This window comes from Laetiporus sulphureus (assembly GCF_001632365.1).
Source record: "Laetiporus sulphureus 93-53 unplaced genomic scaffold LAESUscaffold_68, whole genome shotgun sequence".
In the NCBI taxonomy this organism is placed as follows: domain Eukaryota; kingdom Fungi; phylum Basidiomycota; class Agaricomycetes; order Polyporales; family Laetiporaceae; genus Laetiporus; species Laetiporus sulphureus.
In genome coordinates this window covers 1-13290 of record NW_024468577.1, presented here as the reverse complement: position 1 = coordinate 13290, position 13290 = coordinate 1, and the positions used below count along the sequence as shown (strand labels likewise).

General features: G+C 52.1%; 5 protein-coding genes across 5 annotated transcripts; 1 reads left to right on the top strand and 4 right to left on the bottom strand.

Moving 5' to 3' along the window:
* Nucleotides 1-886: 886 nt before the first annotated feature.
* Nucleotides 887-1471, bottom strand: LAESUDRAFT_717773 (uncharacterized protein; the record flags this gene model as incomplete). The annotated part of the gene is made up of 4 exons (XM_040907365.1): nt 887-967; nt 999-1059; nt 1122-1214; nt 1260-1471. 4 exons carry the CDS (start codon nt 1469-1471, stop codon nt 887-889), a joined length of 447 nt encoding a protein of 148 aa, XP_040758708.1.
* Nucleotides 1472-3405: 1934 nt separating this feature from the next.
* LAESUDRAFT_731685 (uncharacterized protein) lies at nt 3406-4157 on the bottom strand. Its single transcript, XM_040910092.1, has 4 exons — nt 3995-4157; nt 3773-3939; nt 3658-3718; nt 3406-3605 (listed from the first exon to the last, which is right to left on the bottom strand). The coding sequence occupies exons 1-4, from the start codon at nt 4118-4120 to the stop codon at nt 3546-3548; spliced, it is 414 nt and encodes a 137-aa protein (XP_040758707.1). The 5' UTR covers nt 4121-4157; the 3' UTR covers nt 3406-3545.
* Nucleotides 4158-7638: 3481 nt separating this feature from the next.
* On the bottom strand, nt 7639-8545 carry LAESUDRAFT_816156 (uncharacterized protein). Its single transcript, XM_040914750.1, has 5 exons — nt 8209-8545; nt 7992-8155; nt 7878-7938; nt 7747-7823; nt 7639-7693 (listed from the first exon to the last, which is right to left on the bottom strand). Exons 1-5 carry the CDS (start codon nt 8464-8466, stop codon nt 7672-7674), a joined length of 582 nt encoding a protein of 193 aa, XP_040758706.1. The 5' UTR covers nt 8467-8545; the 3' UTR covers nt 7639-7671.
* Nucleotides 8546-10287: 1742 nt separating this feature from the next.
* Nucleotides 10288-11107, top strand: LAESUDRAFT_731682 (uncharacterized protein). Its single transcript, XM_040910091.1, has one exon. The coding sequence runs from the start codon at nt 10397-10399 to the stop codon at nt 10757-10759; it is 363 nt and encodes a 120-aa protein (XP_040758705.1). The 5' UTR covers nt 10288-10396; the 3' UTR covers nt 10760-11107.
* A 61-nt stretch (nt 11108-11168) lies between these two features.
* LAESUDRAFT_731681 (uncharacterized protein) lies at nt 11169-12678 on the bottom strand (the record flags this gene model as incomplete). Its single annotated transcript, XM_040910090.1, has 1 exon — nt 11169-12678. One exon carries the CDS (start codon nt 12673-12675, stop codon nt 11461-11463), a length of 1215 nt encoding a protein of 404 aa, XP_040758704.1. The 3' UTR covers nt 11169-11460.
* Nucleotides 12679-13290: the final 612 nt, after the last annotated feature.

Genomic DNA, 13290 nt, shown 5'->3' with positions numbered 1-13290 from the left:
GACGATGTACGGTGCGAACGAACCACCGACGTTAATGCACGCAATTGAGGCAACTTAGAATTGAACATGCTGTTGTAGAGGGGACGATCCTCATTTTCTCATGAATGATTACGTGAAATGCAGCGGGCAATGTTCTGTTGACATGCTGCATGCTTGAGGCATCTGATACAGGTCCACCCACTGCGTTTGAATGATCACCATGAAGTGCGACACGACAGTTCAAAGGTGCTTTTGTAATGTATCAAAGGCCTTCATGGCACCTCGGCATGGCGCATGAGTTTCTCCACCGGATAACTTTCCAGGTTATGGTTTTGGCTGTAATCATTTGTCGTTTTCGGCTCCGTTGTCGACTTGGAGCATACGACCTAAGAAGTTCCACATTGCATGTGCTCCGTTGGAGAGCAGTTGAAAATCTACATACGACATGCAGTACTTTCGGCGCGAAGCCGTACCTTGACTGTTCTGACACCGCCCACGGTTTTATACGATCAAGATATGTCTCCTCGCTCAGGTTTTCGAAGGTTTAAACCTTGATAAACACAGTATAGTGGACCAGATTTGTACTCGTGCGGAAATCTACACCCCTGACCCTTGAGCAGGATTTATTGGCTATGACCGATGAAGTTAGAATCAACGTGGTTCTTCTGACCGGGTGGATGCCATGCTTGAATATAAACACAACACTTGTTCCATGGTGTTCGATGCCCGTAAAGAGCACGGTAGGGAAAAGGACTATCTGTGGCAATTCAACTTTTGCATACAGGCGATGCAAGAAAAAGCGGTTATTCCACAGGTCAAGTTTCATCCCAGCAAGCCTCGTCACTTTAGTCCCTCCTGGCAATAGTCAGTTTAAGCTCGATCAACAGCTGGATTAAACTCACTGGCGTCATGCGGACTCGAGCACCCACTGGTTTCGCTCATCCGTATAAGGGCTTGTAAGAGTAACCTTGGACTGTATGAGAGCAGCCTTGCGGATGCGAGTATAAAGGAATACTTACAGGAGTGCCTTCTTCCTCGCTGGAAAATCCCCAGAATGTATCCTGATCTGTGGGGGAGATGCTATGAAAATATCGTAGTCGTTAGTCATGGTCCATGCCAAATCAAGTACTGCAGCTATATACGTGTATTGCCGCTCTGCGGCTTCTTTCTGAATGATCCATTGGTGCTCGTGTTCTGCAGCAACGACTTGTTCAGCAGCGCCGCCCAAATGGTGCCTGCAAAACGCATATCTTCCAAACTTGCTATTGCGGATTGTGTACCTCTTATTGTCTAAGAGCTCGATGTCCCACTTAGCGATGCATGTACTCAGCAACCACACCATGAAGCTTAGCTTTAGCCAACTCACGATGCGGCCTTCATCATCTCCGTGAGCAGTGCACATCAAGCGAGCGTCCACATCCGCGCTCCTCAAAGTGACCAGTGTACTGAAATAGGCATTGCGTATGATATATCTTCCAGTCGGTAGCGTCATATTGTGTGAAGGTTGCAAAGACCTCGGTGAATTCGCCCAGTGGTTTTTTATGTATTTACGACCCGCATTGAGACAGACTCCATAGTACGGCGGCGATTGTGCAAACTTTAGAGCGGCTCCGCGGGTAACCTGTGAGAAACATTTGTAACGCGGTCAATTCAATCGTACGCAAGCGTTCGAACTATGGATCAAATCACAATGGGAGATATCGAGATCATCAGCCACGCAGCACTTAGCGGCACGTCCTACTGCGTGCGGAGTTGGAATTATTCCGAGCAGGTGTGACAGAAGGCTGATTAGAGTAGATAGGGACGTACCCAACCATTCAATTAGGCCGTAGCGCTTTCATCTTGATCATCGGAGATTGTGGCTTACGACATAGTTGCATGTTAGAGCTAAATATTTGTCAACGGCACTTTTCACCACCGGCTTCGTCGATGGACATTAAGGATAATACCAAATTGTGACAGTTTTTGAAGTATTGAATAGGGCGCAAGTTTGAATTAGGAAGCAATGCAGCATTATGCCACTGCGCCTGAAAGAAATGGTGGTACTGTAAGCTGCATACGGATTGGCTATCATCGATCATCGCTGTCAGCGGTAAAGCCTGCAACGCCCAACAGCATCAATGCCAAACTCGCACTTCTGACATGTAAGCACATAATCTGCAGACAACCGATCGTAGTCCAATTATTCCAGAATGTCGTAAGAGCGTAAGCATGCTATAGTAGGGCGTTGCTTGACAGAGCCGCCGGGAATTGCACTATCTCACTGGCAAACACACGACCCATGGTCCGTCTTCTAGACAACGGTGCCGAGTCAGCCGAGTACGTGCGCTGCAGCAGGTAGCATGTTTGGGGAACCTAAATTGACGCAGGATGAACAAGAATAGACATTGAGGTCTAGAGCGCGGGAGAGCCAGTGCAGTCTCATGTGAGAGTGGCGGAAGCAATGAGGAATACAACCACATCAGCCTGTTATGCTTCCATTCGTCGCGAAGGCAACATAGTCCGCACTAGTAGAAGCATCCGTCGGAGCTAAAAGGCATGGACAGATACCCGTCAGCTGTGAAAGCCGCTCATGTGCAAAGAAAGTTCAAGGCGGAGTACATCTGAATAAGCCGAGAGGATGCCTGACGGGGCAAAACTGAGCACGGTACTGATGGGTGCACTATATTCCTGACACATGTCGAGGCGTACCGTGTGGAAAAGCAGATCAGCATCGCTGACCATGCCAGCTATTCCGCAGCTGAAGATAGAGTTCGATTGAGCACTACTAACGTTATATGACTTAACTTGAACTGATCGTCCCGGCGACGTGGAAAGGCGACTTAGACGTCTTGCTGACCGGAACATGCAAGCATATGTCTACTGCAAATCAGCAAGAATACAATGCGAAAAGGTGCCTGTCAGAAAGACACCAGTAGATGAAACGCCGAAAGAAACATCGCACTCAAGCGCTTGAGCGCTCGAGAGCACGTCACTAGCGCCCATCACTTTCCCCGTGCTCAAATCGCCACCGAACTTGAAGTCTTGAACGCGTCCCTCCACGCACTATTCTCAGCTATAGCGGAGTTTGCATATCCAATACTCTCAAGGCACCCTTTCTCATTCCGACCAACAATCATCATGACGTGCGGACTTCAAGCCCAAGACTTCACTTCGTACAGATGCTAGCGAAGGCGACTTATTTCTTGAGGTCTAACGTTTTAACTCATGTAGCATTTGGATTGAACGCCGTCGTCCATCCTTTTACAATGTTTCTATCGTAGGGAAAAACTAATATCCGCAGTACAAAGCATGCAAAATCGATGAGTCAGCTTAAGTGCCAAGCAAACGAAGGCGCCCCAGCGAGCTACTGATGAGGTGTGCTGCGCCCTCGTTAAAATATTCACCTTCGTTGTGTTCATCCCTAGCATGCGGCACGGCAAAAGGTACCTGTCAAACACAATTGCATACAAGAATAACTACATTCAACAGTATCGACCATTCAACGAGCTCTCGTAAACAGTACAATGCTTCAAAATCAGCATACTGCTGGCCCAATGCTGGTGCCCTTCTGCGGAAGGTCATACTCAGACCTTGGCGAAGATCCACTTGTTGGACGCGTCGGTGGGGTACTGGCGGAGGGTGACCTATTGAGCAGCCAGTCAGAACCCTCCACAAAGCGTGATGCCGAACACTCACGGGAGTACCGATCTCTCCGTTGTCGAAGCCCCAGAAGAGGTCGTTGTTGGTCAAGACGATGCTGCAAAATTGTCGGCACTCCCGAAGCTTGATATATCGCCGACAAAGTACGTACTTATACTGGCCAGAGGTGGTGGTCTCGACGATCTTGAATTCCTGAACGTTGGATTTGGAGACAACCACGTCCTGCAGCTGTCCGGGATAGCCGGTGTTTGCGAACTTGCTTGAATACTTGATGCTTTCGATCTTGTAGCGCGCGTTCCCCACCACGGTCACCTTCCACTGAACGGTACAAGTGAGATACATGCAGTCGGCAGCAGATCTGATATTCACTTGCCTGTGCGTTAGCATCACTGTCCGAGCTTCCAGCAGTCAAAGGAGTCCCCTCGTTGGCGTTCGCAAGGGTGATGTAGCCGTGGGTGTAGGCGTTCTGGATGGTGTAAGTGTTGCTCTCAATAGCCATGTCTGATCGTGCGGATGCGAGCAGATGATTGTGGGTTGGGCTTTATCGCGCTGCAACGTGGGTCTTTTATACTCATCCTGGCTGGCGCTTTAGGACTCCTGACATTAGCTTAATGACAGATAATCGGCGTGCGACCATGTCTCCGGTACTCTTCAGTTCCGGTGTGGACGGTCCCTCAATTCCACAAACGTACAGAATCACCGTGTACCAGTTCTCCTGGGTATGTTCACTCCAGATGTGTAGGCACGATTGTGATGTCTGGTCTCAGACGTCAGCGTGGTTTTGCTCAAGATTCTTGCGCCTTGGGTTTTTACGGCGGCTCTCATCAAAGCCTTACCAGAGACATCAGACCTCTGACTGTATGCGCAACGAACATGCATATTCGACTTTGTCCCGGCGTTCGATCACGTCATCTAGAGTGCTATCCAGGTAACTGAAGATGGTAGACGGACCGAACAAACTACCGATGCTAGTACACTCGGATCAACATGATGAACACGTTCTGGAAGACAAAGCCGTTGTTCCAACAGAGCGGAGTGCAGTACGTTGGCGTGCATCATTCTTGAGGCACCCAGTAGATGTACGTCCCACTGCCTCGGAGGAGCTTCCCTGAATAGCATCAGAAAGCCATGTAACCGCATCGGCAATATTGTTGACATCGTAAGCCAACTTGCTAATCACCCTTTCCCATAGTTGTGACCATTTTCGTCACTTGCAGTCTTCAGCCTCGCTGTCGTCGGAAGACATTGCTGAGTACGTTGTTCCTTTTCACGTGTCTCCTACTCACAAACGCTAGAAGACCAAGTGCCCCCATATGACAGGCGACACCCGTGACTTAATCAGTGCTGAGAGCTTCCGCAGTTCAGGCTCAGCATCCTTACGCAGATATCACAAGTCGAGACCTTGTGGAACTTCCAATGAAGATATCGTGTACTCGCGCAACGGTCTGGCACCTCGGTGAATGACTTGTGAACTAGTATAAGGAGAAGAAGGAGGTTGCAATGCAATCAACGCTTTCGACTACCAGTCGGTAGACGTGAACTTCGCTAACGCTAGAAAGAGCGCACAACTTCCCGAGCTGACATATTGTCGGGACATGTTCACGTCCGATGACCGTAAAGGGCATAGCAAGAACGAGCTTCATACTATGCTGCTTTCGACTGTTGCATGTTGTCGATGGAAAACGAATCGATGATTCCATATATCAGACTTTCACCGCTCCTCGCTGTCCTAGTCCCTTCAACGAAATCTCTGCCTCTACTCGGCTATGGTAGGTGGAAAGTAAGCCTGGTTCGACTACTACCAAAGTGACTGTTACAGATACCGTGCCGTTCAATAATTTATTGGCTCCATTCGGCCCAGGGCCTCATAAGTGTAGCCTTTCGCGATGTTAGGACGGCCTTGAGAGTGAAAATTCATTTTGGGCTTTACAAGCGTGCCCTGTGAAAGATACCCAGGACATGCTCTGGAAGATGCTATGGAGGACATCGCAACCGTGTTTCATCAGCCATGGTGCGGTACTCAAAAGCGTCATCCTAGGCGAAGGGCGCCTGCAATTGCGTTTATTTGTTGAACGCGTCCCTCCGATGTGTTTGCATTGGACTGCACTCTACGAAATGGCATTAGTGGAAGCAAGTGGCGACGAGAAAGCACGCATGCAAGACATCCCTAGAACATGTGTCGATCATATTGAAATACAAGGCAGCGAGATCATCACAAGTCTTGCATCGGAGCAGTCTGCTTACTAGCTGGGTTAGAACTATTCCGGACACGTCGGACAGAAGGTGGCAAGGCAGCGGCGGAGGTATCCGCACGTCCTTTGAATGGGATTGTGGTGCTTCCGCAGTGACCATGACAGGATAGTTATTCATGCCGCTGCTGAAACGGTCGGAGCCGGATAATGATCATCATCGCCTTTCACAATCGACTTGCGACTTCGCGATTGGTATCACATCACTCTGTGGTAGCGTGCAAGCACTGGCAATCGAGTGACTCGCTGTGCGACGGAGCATTCCGTCACTGAGCCCTATATCTAAAATGCTGAGTGCATGGGGACTAGTGGCTATCATCATTCATCATGTCAGCAGTGAAACCTACAAACCTAACGGCGTGGTGATGCGTGCGCAATCTCGAGCCTACGGTTCTCTCATGGTGCACATTTACTCTGCAGATGGCGGAATGGAAACAGCGCATGTTGCAGCGGCATGTCGTCGGAAGGCGCAAGAACAATGCGGTCGGTCTCTGTTTGAGACAGCCTCGCGGTATTCCATTGGCATTTCGCTGACACATACATGATCCGGTAGTCCGTCTTCTATGCTGCAAATGTCGACCGCCGAACGCATGCTATAGAGAGCTGCGTGCCATAGGAGCTAGGCCGATGCAGGACGAATGTCATTGTGGTACAGATGTGGTGGTCTTGAACGCGCGATCGCACATTGAGTGTAGCTCCGGCGGAAACAATGTCGAAAACGTCGTACATCATGCTAGCCGTTTTCCGGGCATGTTTCTATTCATTGCAGCCTGAGAGGCAGAATAGTTCACACCAACAGAATATATGGCTCGGAAGAAAAGACGCACCGGCGGGGGAAGCATCAGCGGAGTGGTCGCGACTCGCCGCTACCACATGGACAATCACAACCGCCCGTGTGGTTCTCAATAGATCGAACAAGACGAATAACGCATAGCTGCATTCTTTCCCTGATATAGTAAAGTTTAGCATCATTTATTTGACGATCAGTCTACCGTTCATGATCGATTATTCCGGCGATCCGCCGGAAAAGACGCCTAAAATAGACGATGAAAAGGCACACCCTGTGTACCGTTACGGACTCGAGGAAGACTTCCATCATGGTGTTGTACCTGGATTGCGGCGACAATGGCTGGACTGCTAGCGAGGCTCACTGGATGCTTCTGCAGCGATTTGCTGTTTTATTCTCAAGAGTCAAGGGCATCCCACTGGCAGTTTCTAGAATTGCGGCAAATCTTCCATTCCAAATTTCCTTCCAGAGGGCTTACTATTCAATATTGCTCTGTTACCAGGGGCAGCATTGAGTCAATGCAGCTCGGAGTAAAAAGAACAATCAGTAGAGCGAATGATATCCCCGGATTACTGCGATGTTAAGCAGCTTTCGGGAGTTATGCCTCACGGTGCGCTTCTCCATCGGTGAGGTATCATGCATTGAATCTTAATCCGTGCTCACCACGCTCTGCTTTGCATGTGACTGCGGAGGGTTTGAACTGCCGAGGCTAGTGAATGATCAAAATCATGAAAGAAGCGGACGACAATCTGATGGACCTCATAGGATATGTCAGCGCAGAACATTGACAATGTCGAGTTCCATTCGTATGACGACAGCGTCTATCAGGGCGTCGGGCCGCTGACCTAACCATCCTCACATGCATATGCCCACATTCAGCAAGTTGGAACTGTGACATATACTCAACATTTGGTGCAGGGTAACCCGCTCTTAGTACAATCAGTGCTGACATAGAACTGTCAAGCTCAGGGTACGTTTCATGGCACATATGGTGGCAAACATTGCACGTCCAGCCTATTTCTTCGCCGGGTGATTCCTATATGTTCTGTCAGCGATAACCGAAGGCACGTCATTAAACATTGAGCTCACGACTCAGGCTTGTGGACCTCGTGTGCCGTAATGATCCACTGATTGCTTTCGTCTGTGAAGGGCCTCCGAAGCGTAACCTAGATTCCATATGACAGTGAGAAACATTCCGGTGGAACACGAATGCAGCTTACGGGAGTACCCTCTTCGCCGCTAGTCAGTCCCCAAAATATTTCCACTTCAATAGGAGAGATGCTTCGGATATTGTCATTTCGTGCGCAGTTTGTAGATTGATTGGAGCGACCTACGTGTAATGGTTCTTCTGAGCCTCCTCTTGGATCGCCCACTCCTGTTCATAGGTCGAGCCTACAATCTGCTCGTCGGCGACCGCATGGTGGCTGCAATGCGCATATGTCTGAAACTTGTGGTTGCGAATCGTGTACTTCCCATCGGCCAAGTACTTGATCTCCCACTACAGCACGCAATGATCAGGCGAGACGTCAACGAGAAAAGCACTCTGCTCACGATACGGCCTGCGTCATTCCCGTGCGGGGTCGAAATGAGACGCGCTGCTTCGTCGGCACTCTTCAGAGTGGCGTAGGTCTTGTAGTACACGTTGCGTATGGTGTACGTCCCGGAGGTCAGCGTCATGTTGCGTGAGCGGTGAATGGTTGCGCATAGACAATAGGTGCACCCTCTTATGTAGGCTTGGCCTGCAGCAGGATGCTGTACACCATTCGTTCCGAGCGTGCAGTGGAGTCGCAGAGCAACGCTGTGGAGCATCGCCCGTGCGGTTCATTCTCAGCACATGGCATCCTTAGCACCCCGACTTACGCCGCATCAAATGCTCAGCATTACGCGCAAGCATTGTGGACCGCAACTGTCGTTGCGAAGCTGTTCGTCAGCTGACCCGATCTGGAAGACTTGGGTTTCACCGGCTTTAGCGATCACCTGGCGCTGGGAACCAAGTCGGGCATTCCACAGCGCTGCCAAGCAGCACCTATGCACCATGCCTAATTTGTTAGATGAGGGCGTTCGCAGGGTGGATGTCCGACGTGCGTTGCATGATTCAACGTCATGATACAAGACGGAACTGCGAATGTTCCGAGCGACGGATGATATACGCTATAGCCGCTATACCTGAAAGAATATAAATCGCGGCGGGATCTATTGGGGAGTATTCTGATGAGTACGCAGTACAGCGGATGAGACCACATACTCACTACCACACACCCGTCATGCGCTACACCGGATGCGTCAACTAAAGCAGAACGAATCATAACGGCATCGGTATGAGCGACTAGAGTGCGCAGTTGGCACATGGCAATTCAATGCATGAGTCAGGGCCTACGGAGTGAAGATCTCGTAGCATTCCCTGTTCAGATATGGGTCTTTTCGCTGGACTTTCTGAGCGTCATCTCAAATGTGGTGCTCACCTTGCGCTAGAGATCAAGTCGGGTATCCGACAGCGCTGCCAGCGAGCACGTATGCATCATGCTTGATTCGTAGATGGGTGCGTTCGTAGGATAGATGTTCCGCCGGGCGTTGGATGATTCGAGGTCACGATACAAGACGGAACAGAAGATATTGCACGACGGACGCTACGCACTACAGCCGCTATTCCTGAAAAGAAAAAGATATCGCGCTAGGATCTATCGGGGAATACTCTGATGAGTACGCAATACAGCGGATGGGATCGCATACTCATTATCACACATCCGTCATGCACTACACCGGATGCGTCAACTAGACTCACCGCCTAGGGATTGAAGGTTTCGTAGCATACGCCGTTCAGAAGCGGGTCCCTTTGGCCGGACTCCCTGAGCGTCATCTCAAACGTGGTACTTTCCTGACAAACGCGTCAGCATCGGGAACAGTCTATGAGCGCCAACGTCTCACTTTAGTTCGTTGCACATCGTTCAACTCCGACTAAGAGGGCAAGATGATATTGTATCGAAACGCAGTTCCTTTGATGTACGCAGTTTCCGGAAACCTCGGCTAAAACACAAAAACTCCTTAACTTTCCAAAAGGATATGGCAGCATTATCCTTGTTCCAAACATCAAAGCCTAGGAAAAGTTTAGAAAGAAACAATTAGATCGTACTTGAGCTGAAATACCCACTCACTTCGCCTGAGATAAACCGAAATCTTCAACATATGATCTTGCAAGATCGAACGATCTTATCGCTGCTACCGTTAGACATATTGTGCTATGTAGCAAATTTAGCACAATCCAGATCACAGATATCATATTGAACACGATGACGAGGATCCACTTATGCCGTAGTAGTTCTTACACATTGTCGCTCACCAACTATGTCACATCACAATTGAACGTACCGAGGATCGCAGGCAGATCATACAGGTCTGTGTCTGCCGCAAGCGACAGCCAGCCATGTACTGAACACCGCCGCTGTCCCCAGTGCAAGCGCATTCGTGCACCATGAACGAACCAATAAACCGTATCCCGCCTCGGGCGCCACTCCGCGCATCCAAACATCGCGTACACAACGCGTCAGTGGCTCGAGCCCACGTGGCCAATCAACGCGTCCGATCGACTCTCTCTGACGCGGCGCCCTCTCTCGTCAACTCGAACGCAGATATGCATAATATGTGCCACCTACGCACCAAGCTACAGCATGCAACTGAAGTATCAGACCCCTAAATTCCCTATACCATTCATCACGACTGCTGCGCCCAGCTGAGCTCGACCATGTTCAGTGCCCACGCAGCAGCCACCTCTTCGGCTTTTCCACATTCCCGCTGCGCGCGCCTCCCTCTTCTCTCCTCCTCACCTAGGCCCACTACGACACATCCCGCCTCACCTCGCCCGAAGCCACGTCCGCACCACCCAAGCCAAGTCCTCAGCCCAGAATCCAGAATCCAGAACCCAGAACACAGCTATCAACCACAACCTAGCCAAAACGCCCAAAAAAACCTGAAACCTGAAACGCAACCATCAATTTCAAAATTCCCGGTCCAGCCACCGAACCTGTGGCCCGGCCAACAATTTGACGACGCTCTCAAGTTTCAACGCACAAGACCCCGATCTCGCACGCTTTGTTCTTCCATTTGATAATTCACCCGAGCCTCTCGACCGGGGACCAACGCATCATTCGCTGCCTCGCGGGTGCGCTGAAACGTTGATGCCCATCAATGCAGCAAAAGACCGGACACGGTCTCGTCGCCACCAGCGCAGAACAACAGCACCCACCAGCAGACAAAGTCTACAACGAGTCCTAGTCAGAGTCCGAGGGCTGGCGTGAGAGGGCCACGTCGACCGTGATGATCGGCTTTTTTTCTTCTTACACACGCGCGCAGACACGTCTCCAACCAGCCTCGAGTTGATTACCACGTGCCCACGCAATACACGCACGGACCTACGTACACTAGTTATCAGTCCACCACTTTTCGCTTCGCTCCGTTCGCTCTATCTATACACACAATCAATTCAAATAACCCAATAACCAATAACCCATCGAGGAACGAGGAACGACAACAAGTAGGAGGAGGAAGAATGCGTGACGTGACGATGGCGGGACGATGTGTATACAATGGTGATGCGATATGATGTGATGCGACGAGAGAGGATAGGGTATGATGTCGGTACGCAGTGGTGTGCCCAAATATATACGCCAGAGAGCCCAGGAGGAATTCAGAGCAACAGAGCAAGAGCCAAGAAGGTCGTCAGTGTCGTGCAGAGGTCATACAATCATCAGGCGCAGGCGTCCGGAAGCAGAAAGGCGGCAGAGACGTTTCTCAACCACCCCACCCGCCTCAACTCAGATCCATCTTGTCGTCCCCATCCCCATCCACCGCTCCTCGCTGCTGCGCCTCCCATTCCTCCCTAGACGGCAAGCTCACCGCGCTCCCCGCCTCGCACAGCTCCCGCGCCGCCCGCGCATACAGCGCCTCCCTCCTCTCCTCATCCTCCTCCAAATTCGCGCGCGACAGGAGCGCCTCCGCCAGCAATTCCTTCACGTCACTCTTCCTCTCGCCTCGCGTTAACGGAATCAAATTGATCCCAGCCTTGGCCTCTGCATCCTTCGCGCGCTCGAACAAATCCACCGCCTTGACGAGGTCCTCCCTCGCCTCCTTTGCTTCCTCGCTCCGCAGCACGCCTTCCTCCCCGCGCTCCAGCGCGTCCTCGAGCTGCTCGACGATCGCCTCTCCCATCACGAGCCAACACCGTCCGCGCGCCGCTGCCAGAGAGGCACGCCAATTCTCCATATCCGCCTCCATCTTCATCTGCGTCAGCACCGACTCGGCCCATTGCGCCCAGTACGCGCGCTGCGTCCCGTCCTCCAGCCGCTCCGCCACCCCCAGCACGTCCGTCGCGATGTTGAACAGCTCCCGCGGGCGCGAGAACGACGCCGACGTGTCGCCGACTGGCGGAGTGCTCATCCGGCGCGCAGATAGATGCGGGCTCGGAGAAAACGACCGCCGGGGCGTGGCCGGCAACGCTGGGCTGTATGCGTGCGGGTTTTGCGAGTGCGGATAGTGCGGATGCGGCATGTGGAAGATCCCGCGCGAGAATTGGTCCATCGCAAGCGTCATCACTTCATGTGCGCTCGCCGAGTACAGGCTCATCCGGCGCGACACGGGTGGGCGCGCGGCTGCAATCACGGCAAATGGCGAGTCGAGCGGCCAATTTGGCTCGCTCATTGGGAATGGCGATGTGTTAGGGCGATAGCAGTACTCGTCCACGGGCGCGCCCTGCCGAGCAAGCGCCCTCATATGCGTGACCTTTGCATCGGCAAGACTGACGAGCGTGCGCCCCCAGGCGATCGCCATACGCCAGTCCTCAGCGATGTCCGAGAAGGTGGAGATCGCTGCGAGTCCGCCGGTCCGACTTGGTAGGTTCTCGCCGGTCTCGAAGACGTCGAGTGCGGCGAGCCACCAGTCGTACGGCTCATCAGGCTCGCCCGGGAGAGCGAAGCGTTTATCGGATTGGATGAGGGAGCCCATGTGGTAGAGTGCCATGCCGAACATGGCGTGGAAGGCCGTGGGGAGCTCCGGTGTGCTGTGTACTAGTGAGCGCCCATGGGCGGTGGGAAGAGGGCAAACATACGGAGAGCGATGCTCCGGAAAGTCCATGGTCGAGTCAAAGTCGGAGCCCCAGTCGCGAGAGAGACGCTCATCGGTGGGCGTCATGGTCTCAGGGGAGCGAGTATTTCTCCATACGGGCGGGTCGGCGAACACAACGGAGGGATCGGGGTGAACGTTGAGGAAGCGATGGCACTCGCGAATGACGGCGCGGAGGAGTGGTAGGGCCTCCGGGATATCGTCGGCTGAGAAGGGTGGAGTTTAGACAAACACGCGTGAAGACGATCAAGGAGCTCACCGTCATATCGATCGAGGGCGCGTGCAAAAAGCTCCTTAAGGTTTTGCCAGTCCTCGTAATCTGCGGTGGTGGGCTGCTTGCCCTTTGGGGAGGAGAGGGCATCCATGCTGTTGAGGATCGAAGTGATGGTGGCTACGCGGCGGATGGGCGGGCGGACAGGCGCATAGTTAGTGTGGTGGTCAGAGGGGGGAGTGCGAGAGCCGGAAACGCTGCTAGCGAAGGGAGAAGGGAGGTCGAGATCGATGACCGAGTCAAAGTAGCCG